Source organism: Colias philodice, chromosome 5 (genome assembly GCF_061535455.1).
Source record: "Colias philodice isolate Cphi_HAF_F1 chromosome 5, ilColPhil1 Martin Lab GWU primary, whole genome shotgun sequence".
NCBI lineage: Eukaryota > Metazoa > Arthropoda > Insecta > Lepidoptera > Pieridae > Colias > Colias philodice.
Genome location: NC_143090.1, coordinates 185738 through 202753, shown reverse-complemented (window position 1 = coordinate 202753; position 17016 = coordinate 185738). Strand labels below are relative to the sequence as shown.

The 17016-nt window shown below is 41.3% G+C and overlaps 2 protein-coding genes across 2 annotated transcripts; both read left to right on the top strand.

The window, feature by feature from the left end:
- Positions 1 to 1332: 1332 nt before the first annotated feature.
- Positions 1333 to 3764, top strand: His2Av (Histone H2A variant). The gene is made up of 5 exons (XM_089695335.1): positions 1333 to 1486; positions 1630 to 1707; positions 1881 to 1994; positions 2850 to 3049; positions 3229 to 3764. Exons 1-4 carry the CDS (start codon positions 1484 to 1486, stop codon positions 3042 to 3044), a joined length of 390 nt encoding a protein of 129 aa, XP_089551461.1. The 5' UTR covers positions 1333 to 1483; the 3' UTR covers positions 3045 to 3049; positions 3229 to 3764.
- Positions 3765 to 5800: 2036 nt separating this feature from the next.
- On the top strand, positions 5801 to 16620 carry SF1 (splicing factor 1). The gene is made up of 16 exons (XM_089695333.1): positions 5801 to 6260; positions 6339 to 6443; positions 6525 to 6657; positions 7282 to 7483; positions 7848 to 7994; positions 8977 to 9052; positions 10190 to 10342; positions 11777 to 11883; positions 12161 to 12327; positions 12465 to 12623; positions 12788 to 12913; positions 13141 to 13279; positions 14819 to 14893; positions 15007 to 15089; positions 15398 to 15458; positions 15856 to 16620. Exons 1-16 carry the CDS (start codon positions 5974 to 5976, stop codon positions 15966 to 15968), a joined length of 2133 nt encoding a protein of 710 aa, XP_089551459.1. The 5' UTR covers positions 5801 to 5973; the 3' UTR covers positions 15969 to 16620.
- Positions 16621 to 17016: the final 396 nt, after the last annotated feature.

Here is a 17016-nt window from a genome sequence, read left to right as displayed (position 1 = left end):
TAAAGAAATAAAGTCTCAAGCATAGCGCAAGCGCATTTAAAATTACAAGGGTTAAAACTTAAAACAGTATTTTTAAATCTATGTTTGTTAAGGGTTAAGAGGAGGCTCCCTAAATTTTACGTGAATATGCATTAATATTCTGAAACAGTCACACATACCTACAATCAAAATGGAACTTTAGTATATGATTTATTGGGTCTTTTTCTTTCCATGCACAAGACAGTTACGTAATTGCTTACGTAATTATTGTAACATTTTCGCTCGATTCATTTTTTTATTCAAAAATTATGCCCTTTTTAAGGATTATTACATTTTTTTAAAGATTTACTTGGACTTTATGTCTAAAATAAATGTAAACAGTAAGAAAATACAGTTTACTATGCAATCCCAAGATATTTTTTCTCTAGATCAATTATTATTAAAGTGAAACTTTTATTACATCGTCTCAAACTTTTTGGTCTGTGTAGCGCATGTCGCGTGTATCGCGACTGCCGAGTAGGTATACCTACTCGGCAGCCGACCGACACGCGACATGCGCTACACAGAGCAGTGTTCGGAACCGTTCGAACAGTTTCACTTTTACCGTGGTTTCATAAAACCACACAACATTTTTTTATTACTTTAGGAGTCTCCTCTTAAAATGAATATATTCGGTATTCCAGTCGGCATGTCAATCATGGGTAGGTTCTACTAATGGTACTCGAGCCTCGAGGATGTTTATTGTACATATTGTATGTATTTTGTTCTAAGTAATTTAACGACATTTTTTAATTGAGGTGTCGAGAAAATATAAGGACAGACAGACGCGGCGGAAGACAACTTTGTTTACATTTTACAATAACTTCTGTCATTTTTAAAGTCGCTTTTTAAATAACTTTCTATATTATACATTACTACAGGACCTCACATTTTACACAGCATAGGTATCTTTTATTTTTTATTATCACTATTTAGTTCAAAATTATGCAATATTTTAGATACTGTAATTTTGAGTTGTTGGGAAATAAATTTAATATTTTATTTTATACAAAAGAGTAAAACTCTATTAATTGAGGCCGTTCTGATTATAATATTAAAATTTACTTTATTTTTCAAATAGTGAAGTTAATTTAAATAGAAAAAGAAATTATTATAATAATCATGAATAATCTTGTTAAAAATATTTTCTTTGCTAATTTTAGCATCTGTGCTACAAAACATCATCCTTGACTTTGACAATCATTGTCATAATGCAGTAGTGTTCGTTTAAGCCACTATTTGGCTTGGCAGCACTGAGCTAACCCGCCATTTTGAAGCACGCTTATTGGTATGCTTGGTCGATTTACGTCCTACGCAGTTTCCGCTTACTGTTGTTAGGTTGGCCAGCCTGTAAAAATTTCATCAAATAGCGCGGCGCTGCCATCTTTGTCTTGTCGATTTGGCTTGGCGCCTTTCCTGTGTTGGTTATTCTCAGTAGTGGTGATAGTGTGTTACACGTTTCAAAATGGTGAGTTTTGCAAGATTTTGTGAAAAATAGTTGGTGTTGTGTTTATTCTTTTACTTATTTCGGTGGACAATGTTGTGATTTACTTACTGGCAAAGTTTCAGCTTCGTACGACTAAATTAAATAGGTTTTTTCACGATTTTTAGGCTGGAGGTAAAGCTGGTAAAGATTCTGGTAAAGCTAAAGCGAAGGCGGTCTCAAGATCAGCAAGAGCAGGGCTACAGGTATGTTAATACACCATTTTAAATTATTTTATGATTTTACAAAGCATTAAATATAGAAATCAATGTATTTTTACATATTTGATAAAATTAAATAATACGTATGACCGAATCAGTATGGCGGCTTTTTCTGTGAAGTGCTAAATCGATGATAACAAAAATGTTAATAATTTCAGTTTCCAGTTGGAAGAATTCATCGGCATTTAAAAAACAGAACGACAAGCCATGGACGCGTTGGAGCTACAGCAGCGGTATATTCTGCTGCTATTCTCGAATATCTTACGGCTGAGGTAAGCGACGCCTTATCAATATGGCGGCTGGGAATATAACAATTCTAATGTTATAATTCTAGCGTTTTCTAGAAATTTTCCCTTTGTTTTTGCATTTGTTATGTTCTGTTATATTACATTTCCATATTTTTTTACAAATTTATGTTAATTATTATAATGTTTTATTGACATTAATTTTGGCGGGAAATTAGTTCGTTTGTATACACTTTACATATAAATATATAATTACTTTGTCGTTATTAGAAATCATTTTCTAATGATGATTACAAAGCCATTTATTGAAAAATTTTCAATAGTTTATTTATACTAGTCATTAATAATTAAAACGTCTACTTATTTCATCACTTTGTGTTATTATTACTCGATAAATAAAATTGGCGCCAACATTGCTTTCTCCAATCTATTAGGTATTATAAATTATTATTGTCCTTACTCTTAATAATAAGATGAATGGAGTGGTTTTTGTGTTTACGATAAATATATAGTTCAGGAATCAGGATGCAAAATGCAATGCTATTTTGATTTATTGATGCAATGACCTATGTCAGTTAAACAAATACTATGTAGGTACATAAAATTTTTAGTTTACTTTAGTCATATTTTTATATTGAACTGATTGTTATCATGGTTTTTATAATTTATATAATATTAAATTAAATACTTAACTATAATAATGTTAAAATTACATCCAATGAATGTGTTGTCACAAATGCAAGTTTAATTGCATTTGTAAGAAGTAAATCAATGCTATTAAATTATTGTTTATAGTAACAAAACCGATATTTAAATAAAATAACTCGATCTGATATTTCAATTGTTTTTATAAAAATGAAACCATTATTTATTTCATCCTAGGTTTTGGAGTTGGCTGGCAATGCATCAAAGGATCTTAAGGTGAAGCGCATCACTCCCCGGCACTTGCAGCTGGCCATCAGAGGAGACGAGGAGTTGGACAGTCTCATCAAAGCCACCATCGCGGGGGGTGGTGTCATCCCTCACATTCACAAGTCTCTCATCGGCAAAAAGGGAGGCCCTGGTGCTCCAGTCTAATAAAGGTACTACTCCATTATAACACTACTTTTAATTATTTGTATTACAAGGAAACATTTTCTCTTGGTTTTATTTGTATCTTTCATAAATGTAGATTTTAATGTGTAAATGTTTTATATTTAATCTTGCTGCTATAAAGTTTGTTTTCAGCCATGTTATTTCATAATAATCTTGTTTGTTTCAGTGTATAGCAAGAATTTCCGCATTGCATTTCACGTTGGGTGCATTATCAGCATTGTAAAATTCATCACGCATTGGTTAATAGTTATTAGTGATGTGGACAGTGGAGTGACTTCATTGAACTGTCTGTCTGGACTAACTTGTAGCATAAGGCATAGAATATTTAGCTTAAGGAGATTTAAATATGATTGTATTAGGATTAAGTTTTATTTCCTCTGTTCATGATGGGAATGTTTTATTTAGTAAGCATTGTGTTCTACTTTGACTTATAAAATTTGTTGTTGCGAGCCTCGGTGGGGATCTGTTGTTATATCCCTGTCGCCAGCTGCATTGACATAATTTTATTACAATATAACTTTATCTACATTTTTTGTTTGTAAGCTATAAGCTATTTAACATAATTTGCAGCATTTTGTAATTTTTTTAAGACAAATTGTAATAAGCAATGGTATATTGTTTGTAATTTGGTATGATTGAACTGTTACAAGTTGTAAGAAATGTATTTTGATCTTTAAAATATATTGGAAAACAATTAAATAATTTTGTCTACTTCATTTCTATTCCTCTCTATTTTAGTATAGTAGTAGACTCACAATAAACTGATTTATTACTATCATCAATAACTACGGGAATGCATTAATATTTAAATATAACCAGATTTGTTTTCACAAATCCATAATCTTTTATTTTATTTATTATCTTAATACTAGCTGTGCCCTACGGTTTTACCCGCAGTGCTCCACTCCTGTTGGTCTTAGCGTGATGATATTATTTAGCCTATTGCCTTCCTCGATAATTGGGCTAACACCGAAAGAATTTTTCAAATCGGACCAGATTTGAAAAAAAAAAAAAAAAATTGATTTTTTTTCCTGAGATTAGCACGTTCAAACAAACAAACTATTCAGCTTTATAATATTAGTATAGATGAGTATATAATACCATTGTATTATATTTACAGGGGTAATAATTATTTTGGAGTTATCATAAAAATTTGAATTCAATCAACTTATTATTTATAAATCAACTTGTTTCGCTGGGTGACTAAAATAATTAAGTGCCTATGCCACGCCTATGCATACATACATTTTATCACAGCATTTTATAAATTATAGTAATTATAATAGACTAGCTAGGCATATTTTGTTGCGGTTTGACGAGGGATAAAAAAGCCTGTTACATAGGTACTCCTGAATAGTGCATTCGAAGATTACAAACTAGCTCTTTATTAGCGATGGCGAATCCGTTTAAAATATTATATATTTTACAGTACACATTTTTCAAACAAATGAGTAGGTACCTAAACTAAATGATAAACTATTTTCAGCCTGAACTGCTGTAGGTACTGATTTGGATGGTTTTTGTTCAAGACGTAATCCTTAGTTCCTAAGTAGTTGATATAAATTTGTATGGAGTCCATCCAAAAGACATGATTAATTTTATCATTGTAATTTAATTATCCTATGAACTTCCTAATTATTATTATAAAAGCGAAATTTATTTTGTTTGTGTGTCTGTCTCTTGACGCCTACACCATTGAACCGATTTGGATGAAACATCGTGCAAAGTATTTTGAGATCTGAGAAAGGACATGATACCTATTACCGAAAATCCCACGTGAATTAGAACTATGCGAGTAAAATCCCGGGACTGTAATATATATTTCCGACTACGCGTATGCGGGCGAAAGCAAGTGCGTATAATATTTTTTAAAAAAAGCAAGTATAATATATTTATATATGTTATTTTGTAGGTATCACTGATCAAAATGTTATGTGGTAGGAATGTAATGTTGAAATAAAATGTTCATACTACGGCCACATTACCGTGCCCGTGATATGCCAATAATTATTGCCACAACTTTAACAACACCTATATAGGTGTAACCACGACTTATGGCCATAATTCTACAATGCCAATCAATATGACAAATGGCGGTAGGCAATAGCTCCGGCGGCGGTATTCTTTCGCACATCAAAGAAGATTACCGCGGTAATTATTGCGTATGCGGCCACACTACCGTTTGTCCAGTGTGCAATATATGAGCTCACCGGCGACCTTAGCCGGCGACGCACGTATCGACATGGAGTGGTCAAATGAAAAAGCGCTCGATGGCGCTCGAATTTTTGGAATTATATTCTAATCCGAACCGTCTCTTTGGGATACCCGACAGAAGAACTATAAAAATCGCAGTGTACCTACTACACATCGATTTTTATGTCGGATCAAACAAAATTTATCATCATTTCCAACTTTTCCAAGGATTCTAAGGTAGTGTGGCCGTAACATTCTGGTAAGGCTGGTAACTGGCCTATTAATTATTTCAGATGATTAAGAACAGTGATAAAACAAAAGTGCTTTGTAATAAATATACGAATTCGAATTAATAATGAAATTATAGAGATTAGATATATATTATGTAAAATCCTAGTAAAATCACTGTAAAATCTTGTAAATTATACGCCTGTAGCAAACGTCAAATAAATGTCAGGCTGTATGGTTTTAAACCTTTGCTTCTTTATATAAAAAAAACTTGGTTTTTGACATTAAATCACTAAAATGACTGTGTATAATAATGTCAAAATCAAAACTCCATTTTGATTTGTCGTGTAGAATGTGGATTTGTTATTTGTGAATTTTTAAAATTGTTTTTTTGCACGATAAACAAAGCTTTTTAGTATATAATTTTAACAATAATTGAAAAAAAAGCAATACATAATAATATTATAGGAGTTTCGATTAAGTATTAGTAATGAGTTCGCGACACAGAAGTCGTTCCAAATCTAAGGATAGGGATAGGCACAAGGAAAGAGATAGGGGCCGTGATCGTGAGCGTGATAGGGATCGGGATAAGGAGAGGGATAGGGACAGGGACCGGGACCGAGATCGTGACCGTGAACGAGATAGAGACCGTGATCGTGATCGTGGTCATCGTGATCGGGAACGTGACCGTGATCGCGACCGCGACAGAGATCGCGATAGGGACAGGGATCGTGACCGGGATCGCGATCGTGATCGCGACAGGCATCGCACCAAACGGTATGTTTAACTCAATTTGTCTTTATATGTTTCACAATTTATATCTGTAGAGGTCTATATTTATCACTGTTTTCACAGACGAAGCAGCAAAGAACGTGAAAGAAGTCGAAGCCGTCACAGAGAGAAAAAGCGAAGTAGAACTCGCTCTCGCTCACGCAGCAGGGGAAGAAAATCCAAAGACAGGTCATTTATTTATTCAATGGTTATATACTTTTTACTTTTGGATTATAATATTAATGTTATATGTATATATTACATTAACAGGGATGGCACAATTGCACTTCTGGACCAGATGGTGGGCACAACCACGAAGGCTACCGCCCGACAGGTCACCACAAACGGCAACATTAACCCGGCCACACAGGCTGCTATACTTGCTGCAGCTGCCGTAGCACAGGTAAGAGTCCTCCTTAATACTTATTGTTAACTAAAGCTGCACATAACATTTCTTAAATGTATTACAAACGGGTGATAAATTCCAGCATAAAACTCAAGAAGTTCAGGTAAATAAACTACTATCAAAATACTTATGTAATTTATAAATTCCTCTAAAGACTCAATATAATATGATTAATGTCCATATTAATTATTGTACTTATTATTTGTAGAATTACATCAATATAGCAGTAAGTTTTACTTCTATTGGAATTAATATTTATATTAAAACTATTGTATTGAATGTTAGGTAGAGGTTACATTTTATTGATATAATTGAATCTAAATTTATGATAAAGTCTTCTAAATGAATTTGAATGTGTTTCTAATAAATGATCATAATAACCAGCCATGGTTAATAATGGAATTATGTATATGAATTTGCCAGTCAGTTCAATTCACGGTGTAAACTGACTGGGAATTAGAGGTCATAACATGCCCCCTGATGATAAATCATAAAAGTGTTGTATTTTGATTCTATATGAATATTATTTAATCAATTTACTAAGTTTTAAAAGTTTGTTTTGAGTATTTTTGACTAATTAGTTGGGAAAGTGTACATGCGTTGCATAAATATTGTGTGCAGACGTTCGTCGCTCAGCGGCGCATCGCAGCCCCGGTGCAGCCCGCGGCAGCAGCGGCGGCCGCGCTGTCGGCCGCGACCGCCATCCCGCCGCCCACCTCCGTGCAGCAGAAGCTCGAGCTGCTGCAGGCGCGCACCGAGTCGCGCTACCGAGACAAGATGATGCTCGACCACCACCCCGACGACGACAAGGAGGACGGCCTCGGTGAGACTCCCCGCTCGCTATCTCTGGCCATTTGCTACTTATTCTGTGTTCACATGCTCATATTGCGTCAATGCTTACATATCACTCCCTGATGATAAGGAGGATGGATTGGGTGAGGCCTGCTTATTATTTTAACTATTTATAAATGTGCATCGCCTTACTTAAATTATTGTGCATATGCGTAAATTTAAATTGAATGAGCAAACGTTCAAATATAAATGTTAAATGTGTATCAGCAAATATTCTGTGCATGTACGATGCAACCTGTTTGTTGAGTGTTGTGTGGGCGCGCTACATATCGTTCTCTCGGTGTCGCTAGGCGCGGGGCACGCGTGTTATCATATGGAGTGCGACATGTGCGCAGGTCCGGAGGGCGAGACGGCGGCCGAGCGGCGCGCGCGGCGCCGGCGCACGCGCTGGATGGGCTCCGAGCACGACAAGACCTTCATCCCGGGCCTGCCCACCGTGCTGCCCTCCTCGCTTACCAAGGAGCAGGAGGAGCAGTACTTGTGTGAGTGTCCTCCCGCACGCCCACCACCCCTTTACACACACACATGCACATGCATTGCACCAAGCTTTGTGGCCAATTTGAAACATGTACTAGTATGAGACTAAAAAATGTTATGATAAGCCATCAAATACTGAAGTTAACATTGGTCAAAAAGATTGGTGTTGACCATACACTCTTAAATTACATATAAAGTGTATTTAGCTATGCTGAGAAATTCATGAAAATGAAAATTTTATCATGTTTCGTGGTTTGGTACAAATTATTAGATTTATGAGTGTGACTAAATGTATTATTTCCATCGAAATTCTCGGTATTGCTTGAATAATAACACTAATTAAATACATTCCACGATAGCTTTCAATCTATTTGTATCGACAAAACTATTGGAATTGAAAAACCCATTCTAAATAACATACCCATTAATTATCCCCCTATTATAACTGTATCAAATAGTATTGATGATTGAAAGTTATTGTTACAAATTATATCAAGAAATATAATTAAGACTTAATGAACAATCAGACAAATTACAAACACCAAATACAAATGAAACCAACACCAAATAAAATTTGCATTTATTGTAGGTAATCAATAACATTATTAATGCATAATTATTTTAATTTTAATTAATTAATTTACATTTCTAGGGGTTATTTTATTCTGAAATATTAAAATTTTATTTTCAGGATAACTAATGCTTAATGAATTTTAATATATTTTATATCCCCAAATTCAGGTTTAATTATTTTCAAATAACGATTAATTAATTTTTATTTTTTTCCTATTTTCGTAACGTAATTTTGTGTTTTCTAAACTTGCAGCATTAATAATAACAATGCAAAATATCAAGTTTGATTGATTTTTAACAATGAATTTAGAAAAAGATGAAAGTTTAAAGACGGATGCGCTAATTGCAGCCGGCGAAGTAAATGTAAATGTATAAGTATGTGTTGGTAAGTGTGTGTGTAATGCGCCCTTGCAGTGCAGCTGCAGATCGAGGAGGTGTCCCGCAAGCTGCGCTCGGGCGACCTCGGCATCCCGCCCAACGTGGAGGAGAGGTACACCAGCCTGAGTATCCGACACATCACATTATTACTAGACTTACACCCCCCCCCCCACCCCCTCGCTAATGTTTTCATGTTCGCAGGTTGCGCACGCGCCGCACCCGATAATTCAATTAAACTTAACGTTTTCAGGTTGACGATAACCTAATTTTTCAGCTCTAATCCCGATTGATGTTTCAGGATTTAATTGAATTATTTTTTTCTCAGGGCGTTAGGTGTTAGGCGTAGGTTAGGTTCGGTGCTCCCCGCTACCGACGGTCGCACGAATAAAGCCAAATTCATCTTTGTGATCATGGGGTTTCTTTTTCTAATTCACAATACTTGTTTTCAAATAAGTTGCAATATTTTCATATAATAATATATGGGGAGCATATAGTTAGCGTTATTACTGCTTGAAGAACAATTCAATTTAGAAAAAGTAAATAAAGGAATTGGAATAAACTTATCATTTTTATTAAATTGGTAAAATATTTATTGTGAAACCCAAGTTTTCTTAAAGTCAAGTTAATTGCTTGCATAGAAAAATATTCTAATTTAAGTTGATTGTCCTTGTGAAAAAAAATTGCCTGACAAAGTACTTTAAACCACCAATATTAAAGAACTCTTATGAATACTCCTCTTATAAAAATACTGATTGGCTAAATACAATTAAATTTACCAATCTTCCTCTATAGCTATATAAATGTTGTGATAATAATAATTCTTAATTTATCTAGTTTATTTTATAGGTGGAGTGTTGGATCTTACCATCGCACCCTATAATTATTACAAGCTAATATATTATCCAACAGACACATCAATATTTCAAATTTAATTGAATTTACAAATAATCTAATCTATATTATCCATTACAGCGAACATGTAGTTATGTCATAGTATATAGTTTATTTATAAGGGGATAGGTGTAATAATAGTTATTTTATAGAATTTAATAATAGTTTTAGAAGTGAAACTTCTTTAGGCGCGTTGAGAGTAAAATTTAACTGTCGCGTCATGGTAATATCCTCACGTCATGGAGTCGAAGTGACGATTTTGGTATCTTTGAATGTTGCTAAGGAAGTTTCACTTGTGACACGTGTGCTCGTGTTGGTTGAAGTGATTGCGCGGTATATACGTGGCGGTATGTTGCAGGTCGCCGTCGCCGGAGCCGATCTACTCGACGGACGGCAAGCGGCTGAACACGCGCGAGTACCGCACGCGCCGCAAGCTGGAGGAGGAGCGGCACCGCCTCGTGCAGCGCATGCAGCAGATCAACCCCGAGTTCAAGCCGCCGCCCGACTACAAGTGAGTACCGCACGCGCCGCAAGCTGGAGGAGGAGCGGCACCGCCTCGTGCAGCGCATGCAGCAGATCAACCCCGAGTTCAAGCCGCCGCCCGACTACAAGTGAGTACCGCACGCGCCGCAAGCTGGAGGAGGAGCGGCACCGCCTCGTGCAGCGCATGCAGCAGATCAACCCCGAGTTCAAGCCGCCGCCCGACTACAAGTGAGTACCGCACGCGCCGCAAGCTGGAGGAGGAGCGGCACCGCCTCGTGCAGCGCATGCAGCAGATCAACCCCGAGTTCAAGCCGCCGCCCGACTACAAGTGAGTACCGCACGCGCCGCAAGCTGGAGGAGGAGCGGCACCGCCTCGTGCAGCGCATGCAGCAGATCAACCCCGAGTTCAAGCCGCCGCCCGACTACAAGTGAGTACCGCACGCGCCGCAAGCTGGAGGAGGAGCGGCACCGCCTCGTGCAGCGCATGCAGCAGATCAACCCCGAGTTCAAGCCGCCGCCCGACTACAAGTGAGTACCGCACGCGCCGCAAGCTGGAGGAGGAGCGGCACCGCCTCGTGCAGCGCATGCAGCAGATCAACCCCGAGTTCAAGCCGCCGCCCGACTACAAGTGAGTACCGCACGCGCCGCAAGCTGGAGGAGGAGCGGCACCGCCTCGTGCAGCGCATGCAGCAGATCAACCCCGAGTTCAAGCCGCCGCCCGACTACAAGTGAGTACCGCACGCGCCGCAAGCTGGAGGAGGAGCGGCACCGCCTCGTGCAGCGCATGCAGCAGATCAACCCCGAGTTCAAGCCGCCGCCCGACTACAAGTGAGTACCGCACGCGCCGCAAGCTGGAGGAGGAGCGGCACCGCCTCGTGCAGCGCATGCAGCAGATCAACCCCGAGTTCAAGCCGCCGCCCGACTACAAGTGAGCCGCGACATAGTGCTTTAGTTTCATTTCGTATGAGAAAGTTTTCTCGTAAAATGACTTAAAAATATCGTCTGTAAAAGCTACCTTTCGACGACATCTTCTCATTCCGAATTGGCGGCAAAGTGTAATAAGATCATCTCGAAATCTATGAAATGAGCTGCCTTTCGACGACATTTTTTCATTAAAAATTTGAGGCTAAGTGTAAATATGAAAAGAGTATCTCGGTATCTATGAAATTACCAATTTTCTACGCTCCTGGAAATTTTTATGAACTGACCAAATTTTTTTGTAACATATGGCTGAAATATAAACAAAGCGACATAGCAAAAAAACTGCTTAAAAACAGACTTAAACATAGTCAAACATTTATTTAATCAAACTTCTTCTAGAAGCTCTATTACATCGTCCATAACAGTTTTAACATTTACAATCAATTCGAAAAACAGTATCTTTGGAGAAGAACGGGCAAGAAGTGTGTAGGTGTTTAAATTCACATAAATGAATGTTTGACCAAAATGTATCTGTTCGCAGGCCGCCAATAATCCGCGTGCACGACAAGGTGATGATCCCACAGGAAGAGCACCCCGACATCAACTTCGTGGGGCTGCTCATCGGGCCCCGCGGGAACACGCTTAAAGGTATGTTAGTCGCTATGCATTCCTACTTATAAATTTTGAGAATTTAACATTTATTTATGTCCTAATATAAGTTTTTTTTCTATGATTGCAAAATTGACAAAAATATTATAAATTTTTTTTTATAGCTTGATAACATTGGTAGGATCATTAAATTATTAATAAAGTTATGATATAACTGTACTGTATACTGGTATATTATATCAAATATTTTAGTGGATTGTGCAGATTATATTAACTAGTATAAATTTTCTTATTAATATAATGAATGTTTTATTAGCAATGGAGAAAGAAACAGGCGCGAAGATAATAATCCGCGGCAAGGGCTCGGTGAAGGAGGGCAAGGTGGGGCGCAAGGACGGGCAGCCGCTGCCCGGCGAGGACGAGCCGCTGCACGCCTACATCACCGCCACCAACGCCGACTGCGTCAAGAAGGCTGTGGAGAAGGTGATGTGTTTTTTGTACTTTAATAGATTTATAATAGATTGGTTACAATGGTTATTACGTTGGTTTTTAATTTCAGGAATTGTAAACATTTTTTTTTTTGTTTTTATTAAATTTTATGTTTTTTTTACTGTGTGCAGATCAAGGAAGTGATCCGGCAGGGCGTGGAGGTGCCGGAGGGGCAGAACGACCTGCGTCGCATGCAACTGCGCGAGCTGGCCCAGCTCAACGGCACGCTGCGCGAGACCGACGGCCCGCGCTGCGCCAACTGCTCCGCGCTCGACCACAAGACCTGGCTCGTGCGTACATACACACATACACACACGCGAGCGCTATTTATGTTATTCATCGTGTTATTGAACTTATATCATTAATCGCAACACCTATTTGTCTATTCCATTTATCTGATAACTACATAATATTATGTGCGTTACTATAATAGCGATATTGTTTTGTGTGTCAGTGCCCGGACAAGCCGAACGTGACGAACAGCATCGTGTGCTCGTCGTGCGGCGGCGCGGGGCACATCGCGCGGGACTGCCGCGCCAAGCGGCCCGGCCAGGGGCAGCTGCTGCCCGCCGCCAACAAGGTGCGCGCAATACACGTCACTATGTTTTATTTGTTATTTTAATTGTAAAAGTATGAATTTTAATATTTTCTTCGTCTAAAGTCGTTGGCCTATTTGATCTGTAGTAGATCATATAGGCCAATGACTTTAACGTCTAAAGTATATCTCTAAAAATTTTTTTAAATAGTTTTCATAATACTTTGTTGAAAAACCGAAGGTTGAATTATTTTTTCTGTAACGCCTGGCAGGCGAAGATCGACGAGGAGTACATGTCGCTGATGGCGGAGCTGGGCGAGGCTGCGCCGGGCGGGCCCGCGCTGCGCCGCGCCGCGCCCTCGCTGTTCGCGCAGCACGCGCACCCGCCCCGAGCCATCATGCCGCCGCCCGGTAACCGCACACACAGTACATGTCGCTGATGGCGGAGCTGGGCGAGGCTGCGCCGGGCGGGCCCGCGCTGCGCCGCGCCGCGCCCTCGCTGTTCGCGCAGCACGCGCACCCGCCCCGAGCCATCATGCCGCCGCCCGGTAACCGCACACACAGTACATGTCGCTGATGGCGGAGCTGGGCGAGGCTGCGCCGGGCGGGCCCGCGCTGCGCCGCGCCGCGCCCTCGCTGTTCGCGCAGCACGCGCACCCGCCCCGAGCCATCATGCCGCCGCCCGGTAACCGCACACACAGTACATGTCGCTGATGGCGGAGCTGGGCGAGGCTGCGCCGGGCGGGCCCGCGCTGCGCCGCGCCGCGCCCTCGCTGTTCGCGCAGCACGCGCACCCGCCCCGAGCCATCATGCCGCCGCCCGGTAACCGCACACACAGTACATGTCGCTGATGGCGGAGCTGGGCGAGGCTGCGCCGGGCGGGCCCGCGCTGCGCCGCGCCGCGCCCTCGCTGTTCGCGCAGCACGCGCACCCGCCCCGAGCCATCATGCCGCCGCCCGGTAACCGCACACACAGTACATGTCGCTGATGGCGGAGCTGGGCGAGGCTGCGCCGGGCGGGCCCGCGCTGCGCCGCGCCGCGCCCTCGCTGTTCGCGCAGCACGCGCACCCGCCCCGAGCCATCATGCCGCCGCCCGGTAACCGCACACACAGTACATGTCGCTGATGGCGGAGCTGGGCGAGGCTGCGCCGGGCGGGCCCGCGCTGCGCCGCGCCGCGCCCTCGCTGTTCGCGCAGCACGCGCACCCGCCCCGAGCCATCATGCCGCCGCCCGGTAACCGCACACACAGTACATGTCGCTGATGGCGGAGCTGGGCGAGGCTGCGCCGGGCGGGCCCGCGCTGCGCCGCGCCGCGCCCTCGCTGTTCGCGCAGCACGCGCACCCGCCCCGAGCCATCATGCCGCCGCCCGGTAACCGCACACACAGTACATGTCGCTGATGGCGGAGCTGGGCGAGGCTGCGCCGGGCGGGCCCGCGCTGCGCCGCGCCGCGCCCTCGCTGTTCGCGCAGCACGCGCACCCGCCCCGAGCCATCATGCCGCCGCCCGGTAACCGCACACACAGTACATGTCGCTGATGGCGGAGCTGGGCGAGGCTGCGCCGGGCGGGCCCGCGCTGCGCCGCGCCGCGCCCTCGCTGTTCGCGCAGCACGCGCACCCGCCCCGAGCCATCATGCCGCCGCCCGGTAACCGCACACACAGTACATGTCGCTGATGGCGGAGCTGGGCGAGGCTGCGCCGGGCGGGCCCGCGCTGCGCCGCGCCGCGCCCTCGCTGTTCGCGCAGCACGCGCACCCGCCCCGAGCCATCATGCCGCCGCCCGGTAACCGCACACACAGTACATGTCGCTGATGGCGGAGCCGCCCGATTACATCACATCTCGTACCTTTTTGTCCTTACACATATTTAGAAATAGGGTACTATACTAACTGAAACATTCCACTTCATAAATATAATAATGCTACTTTGTATGACAGGTATGTGCGGTCCAGGCGGGCCGGGCGTGCCGGGCACGTTCCCGCCGCACCCGCCGCACGCGCACCCGCAGCATCACGCGCCCTGGCTAGGTCAGTGCATTACATTAACTCATTTAATCATCGAATAAGTCAAATTGCAAAAAAAATCATAATATATTTTTTCTTTTAATACATTGTTAAAAAAAAAGAATATAATCGTGCAGGTGCAGGCAGCCAGCCGCCGCCGCCGGGCAGCCAGCCGCCGCCGCCCGCCTTCCCCCCACCGCCGCCGCCGTCAAGGCATCAGGTAATACAATCGTAGTCTAACACACAAATTAACTGAAATTGTCCAAAACTAAATTTGATCAAAAATTGTTCAAATTCACATCAAATCTATAAGTATAGATTTCAACATATTACTTTATATTTTAAAAACAGAGAATGTAAGTAATATTTTTAAATCACTGCACAAGTAAACATCATTAGTTTATCTCTTAGCGTATCGCAAGTATCTCAATAATATTGTATGGTAAAATTCAAAATGATTTACAACTGTATATTTTATGAAAAAATCTTATATTATTTGAAATTCAAAAGACGTTTTAATAATTTCAGGGAGAGAACGGATCCGGCGGACCGGGGCCTAATCCTGGACAGATGCCGCCACCTCCACCGGGTAATTGTAATTTAATTTAGAACATAAATACGATATTTTAATTTATGTGCAAATGCAGACATATTATAATATTCACGGTTAATCAATACAAAGATTTTTGAAGTGAAACTTCTTTATTGGGGTTAGAAAAAAATTTAGTGTAACATTTTTTCGTTACGCGTGACATTTTTCCGTTACGCGCCATCTTTTTCTTATCACTACCACGCGTGATTCGACGTATTTCTGTAAAATTGCATATAGTAAATTATTTTTTGAAAAATAAAGAAGTTTCACTTCTTACGTGTGTACCTAGTACACGCACACATTTTTAGTCTAGGTATCTACTTTCTAAGTAAAATTGATAATATCTGTAATATTTAAAAATAGAATGTATTGATATGCATGTTGTTTGTCCCAGGCATGATGATGCCGGGTGGCGGGTGGCGCGGCGGGTTCCCCCCCCCGTGGGCCGCGCCGCCGCCGCCCTTCCTCGCGCCGCCGCCGCCGCCGCCGCCCATCTCCTCGTCCTAGCCGCGCGCACAGCCAGCTCGCGCCGCACACACAGCATGCGCACCGCACACAGCACGGGCCGAGCCGCACTCACCCCCGCCGCCGCCGCCCGGCGACGAGCCGCCGCTCCCGCCATGTCGCTAGCCCACACTCGATACGCGTTTATTCAATTAAATGTACATTTAAAAACGTTCAACTTATTTAATTAAGATTAAGCGTTTGATTCTAAATTGATGTTTTAAACCGATAACGATTTTCGGTGACTCCGTGCGTCGCCCCGATGGACTGTGAAACTGTGGGTACAAATATATTTGCGAGCATTCGAGCGTAGACTTAATATGATAAATATTAATGTTGATAAGTAAAAAAAGTGTTCATGTCCATTTTACGCACACTTCGTCCGCATAGTTTCGTTACGTCTGATAAATAATTATTAATTAATTAATTAAAAATCGAGAATTAATGATATTGACGATTATGAAATATTGAGGACTGAATTAAATTTTACTAACTTAGTATTTTCTTCACTTTTTCTGCGAAACATTAGATTCAAATCGATAAGCATTAATGTGTTTGTTTAGTTCTTAGTTTAGAAACTGAGTAAGAGCTCTATCGGGTACACTATGTACTACTCTGTATTATAAATGATAATAAATTTATATAGCAATAAAAATTGTATTTTATTTTGATTTATTCCTCTCCTGCAGATATATGTATTATGTAGTGCCTTTGTTGAACAGAAATATAAATTTTCCCGACGTATAGAAATTTTCCTGGCTTATAGAAATTTTCCCGACGTATTGAAATTTTCCAGGCGTATATAAATTTTCCTGACGTATAGAAATTTTCCTTTCTTATGGAAATTTTCCAGCTTGTAGAAATTTTCTCGACTTATGGAAATTTTCCTGACTTAGAAATTTTTCCTGACTTATAGTAATTTTTCTATCAATCGAAATTTCCCTAACTATTGACATATATGACATATTGGATTGGGGTTCAGGCCCCCTTAGTATTGTTTAAATCATTTTTTTAATCTTCCTAAAATTGGAAATTGTGACGACTGATTAAA

Excerpts from the sequence above, each read along its gene's own strand:
- His2Av (XM_089695335.1), top strand. Across the intron at positions 1,708-1,880 it reads CAGCAAGAGCAGGGCTACAG|TTTCCAGTTGGAAGAATTCA; the intron begins GTATGTTAATAC and ends TAATAATTTCAG. Across the intron at positions 1,995-2,849 it reads TCGAATATCTTACGGCTGAG|GTTTTGGAGTTGGCTGGCAA; the intron begins GTAAGCGACGCC and ends ATTTCATCCTAG.
- SF1 (XM_089695333.1), top strand. The coding sequence starts at position 5,974 with ATGAGTTCGCGACACAGAAGTCGTTCCAAATCTAAGGATAGGGATAGG. Across the intron at positions 9,053-10,189 it reads CCGCCCAACGTGGAGGAGAG|GTCGCCGTCGCCGGAGCCGA; the intron begins GTACACCAGCCT and ends GGTATGTTGCAG. Across the intron at positions 12,914-13,140 it reads TGCTGCCCGCCGCCAACAAG|GCGAAGATCGACGAGGAGTA; the intron begins GTGCGCGCAATA and ends AACGCCTGGCAG.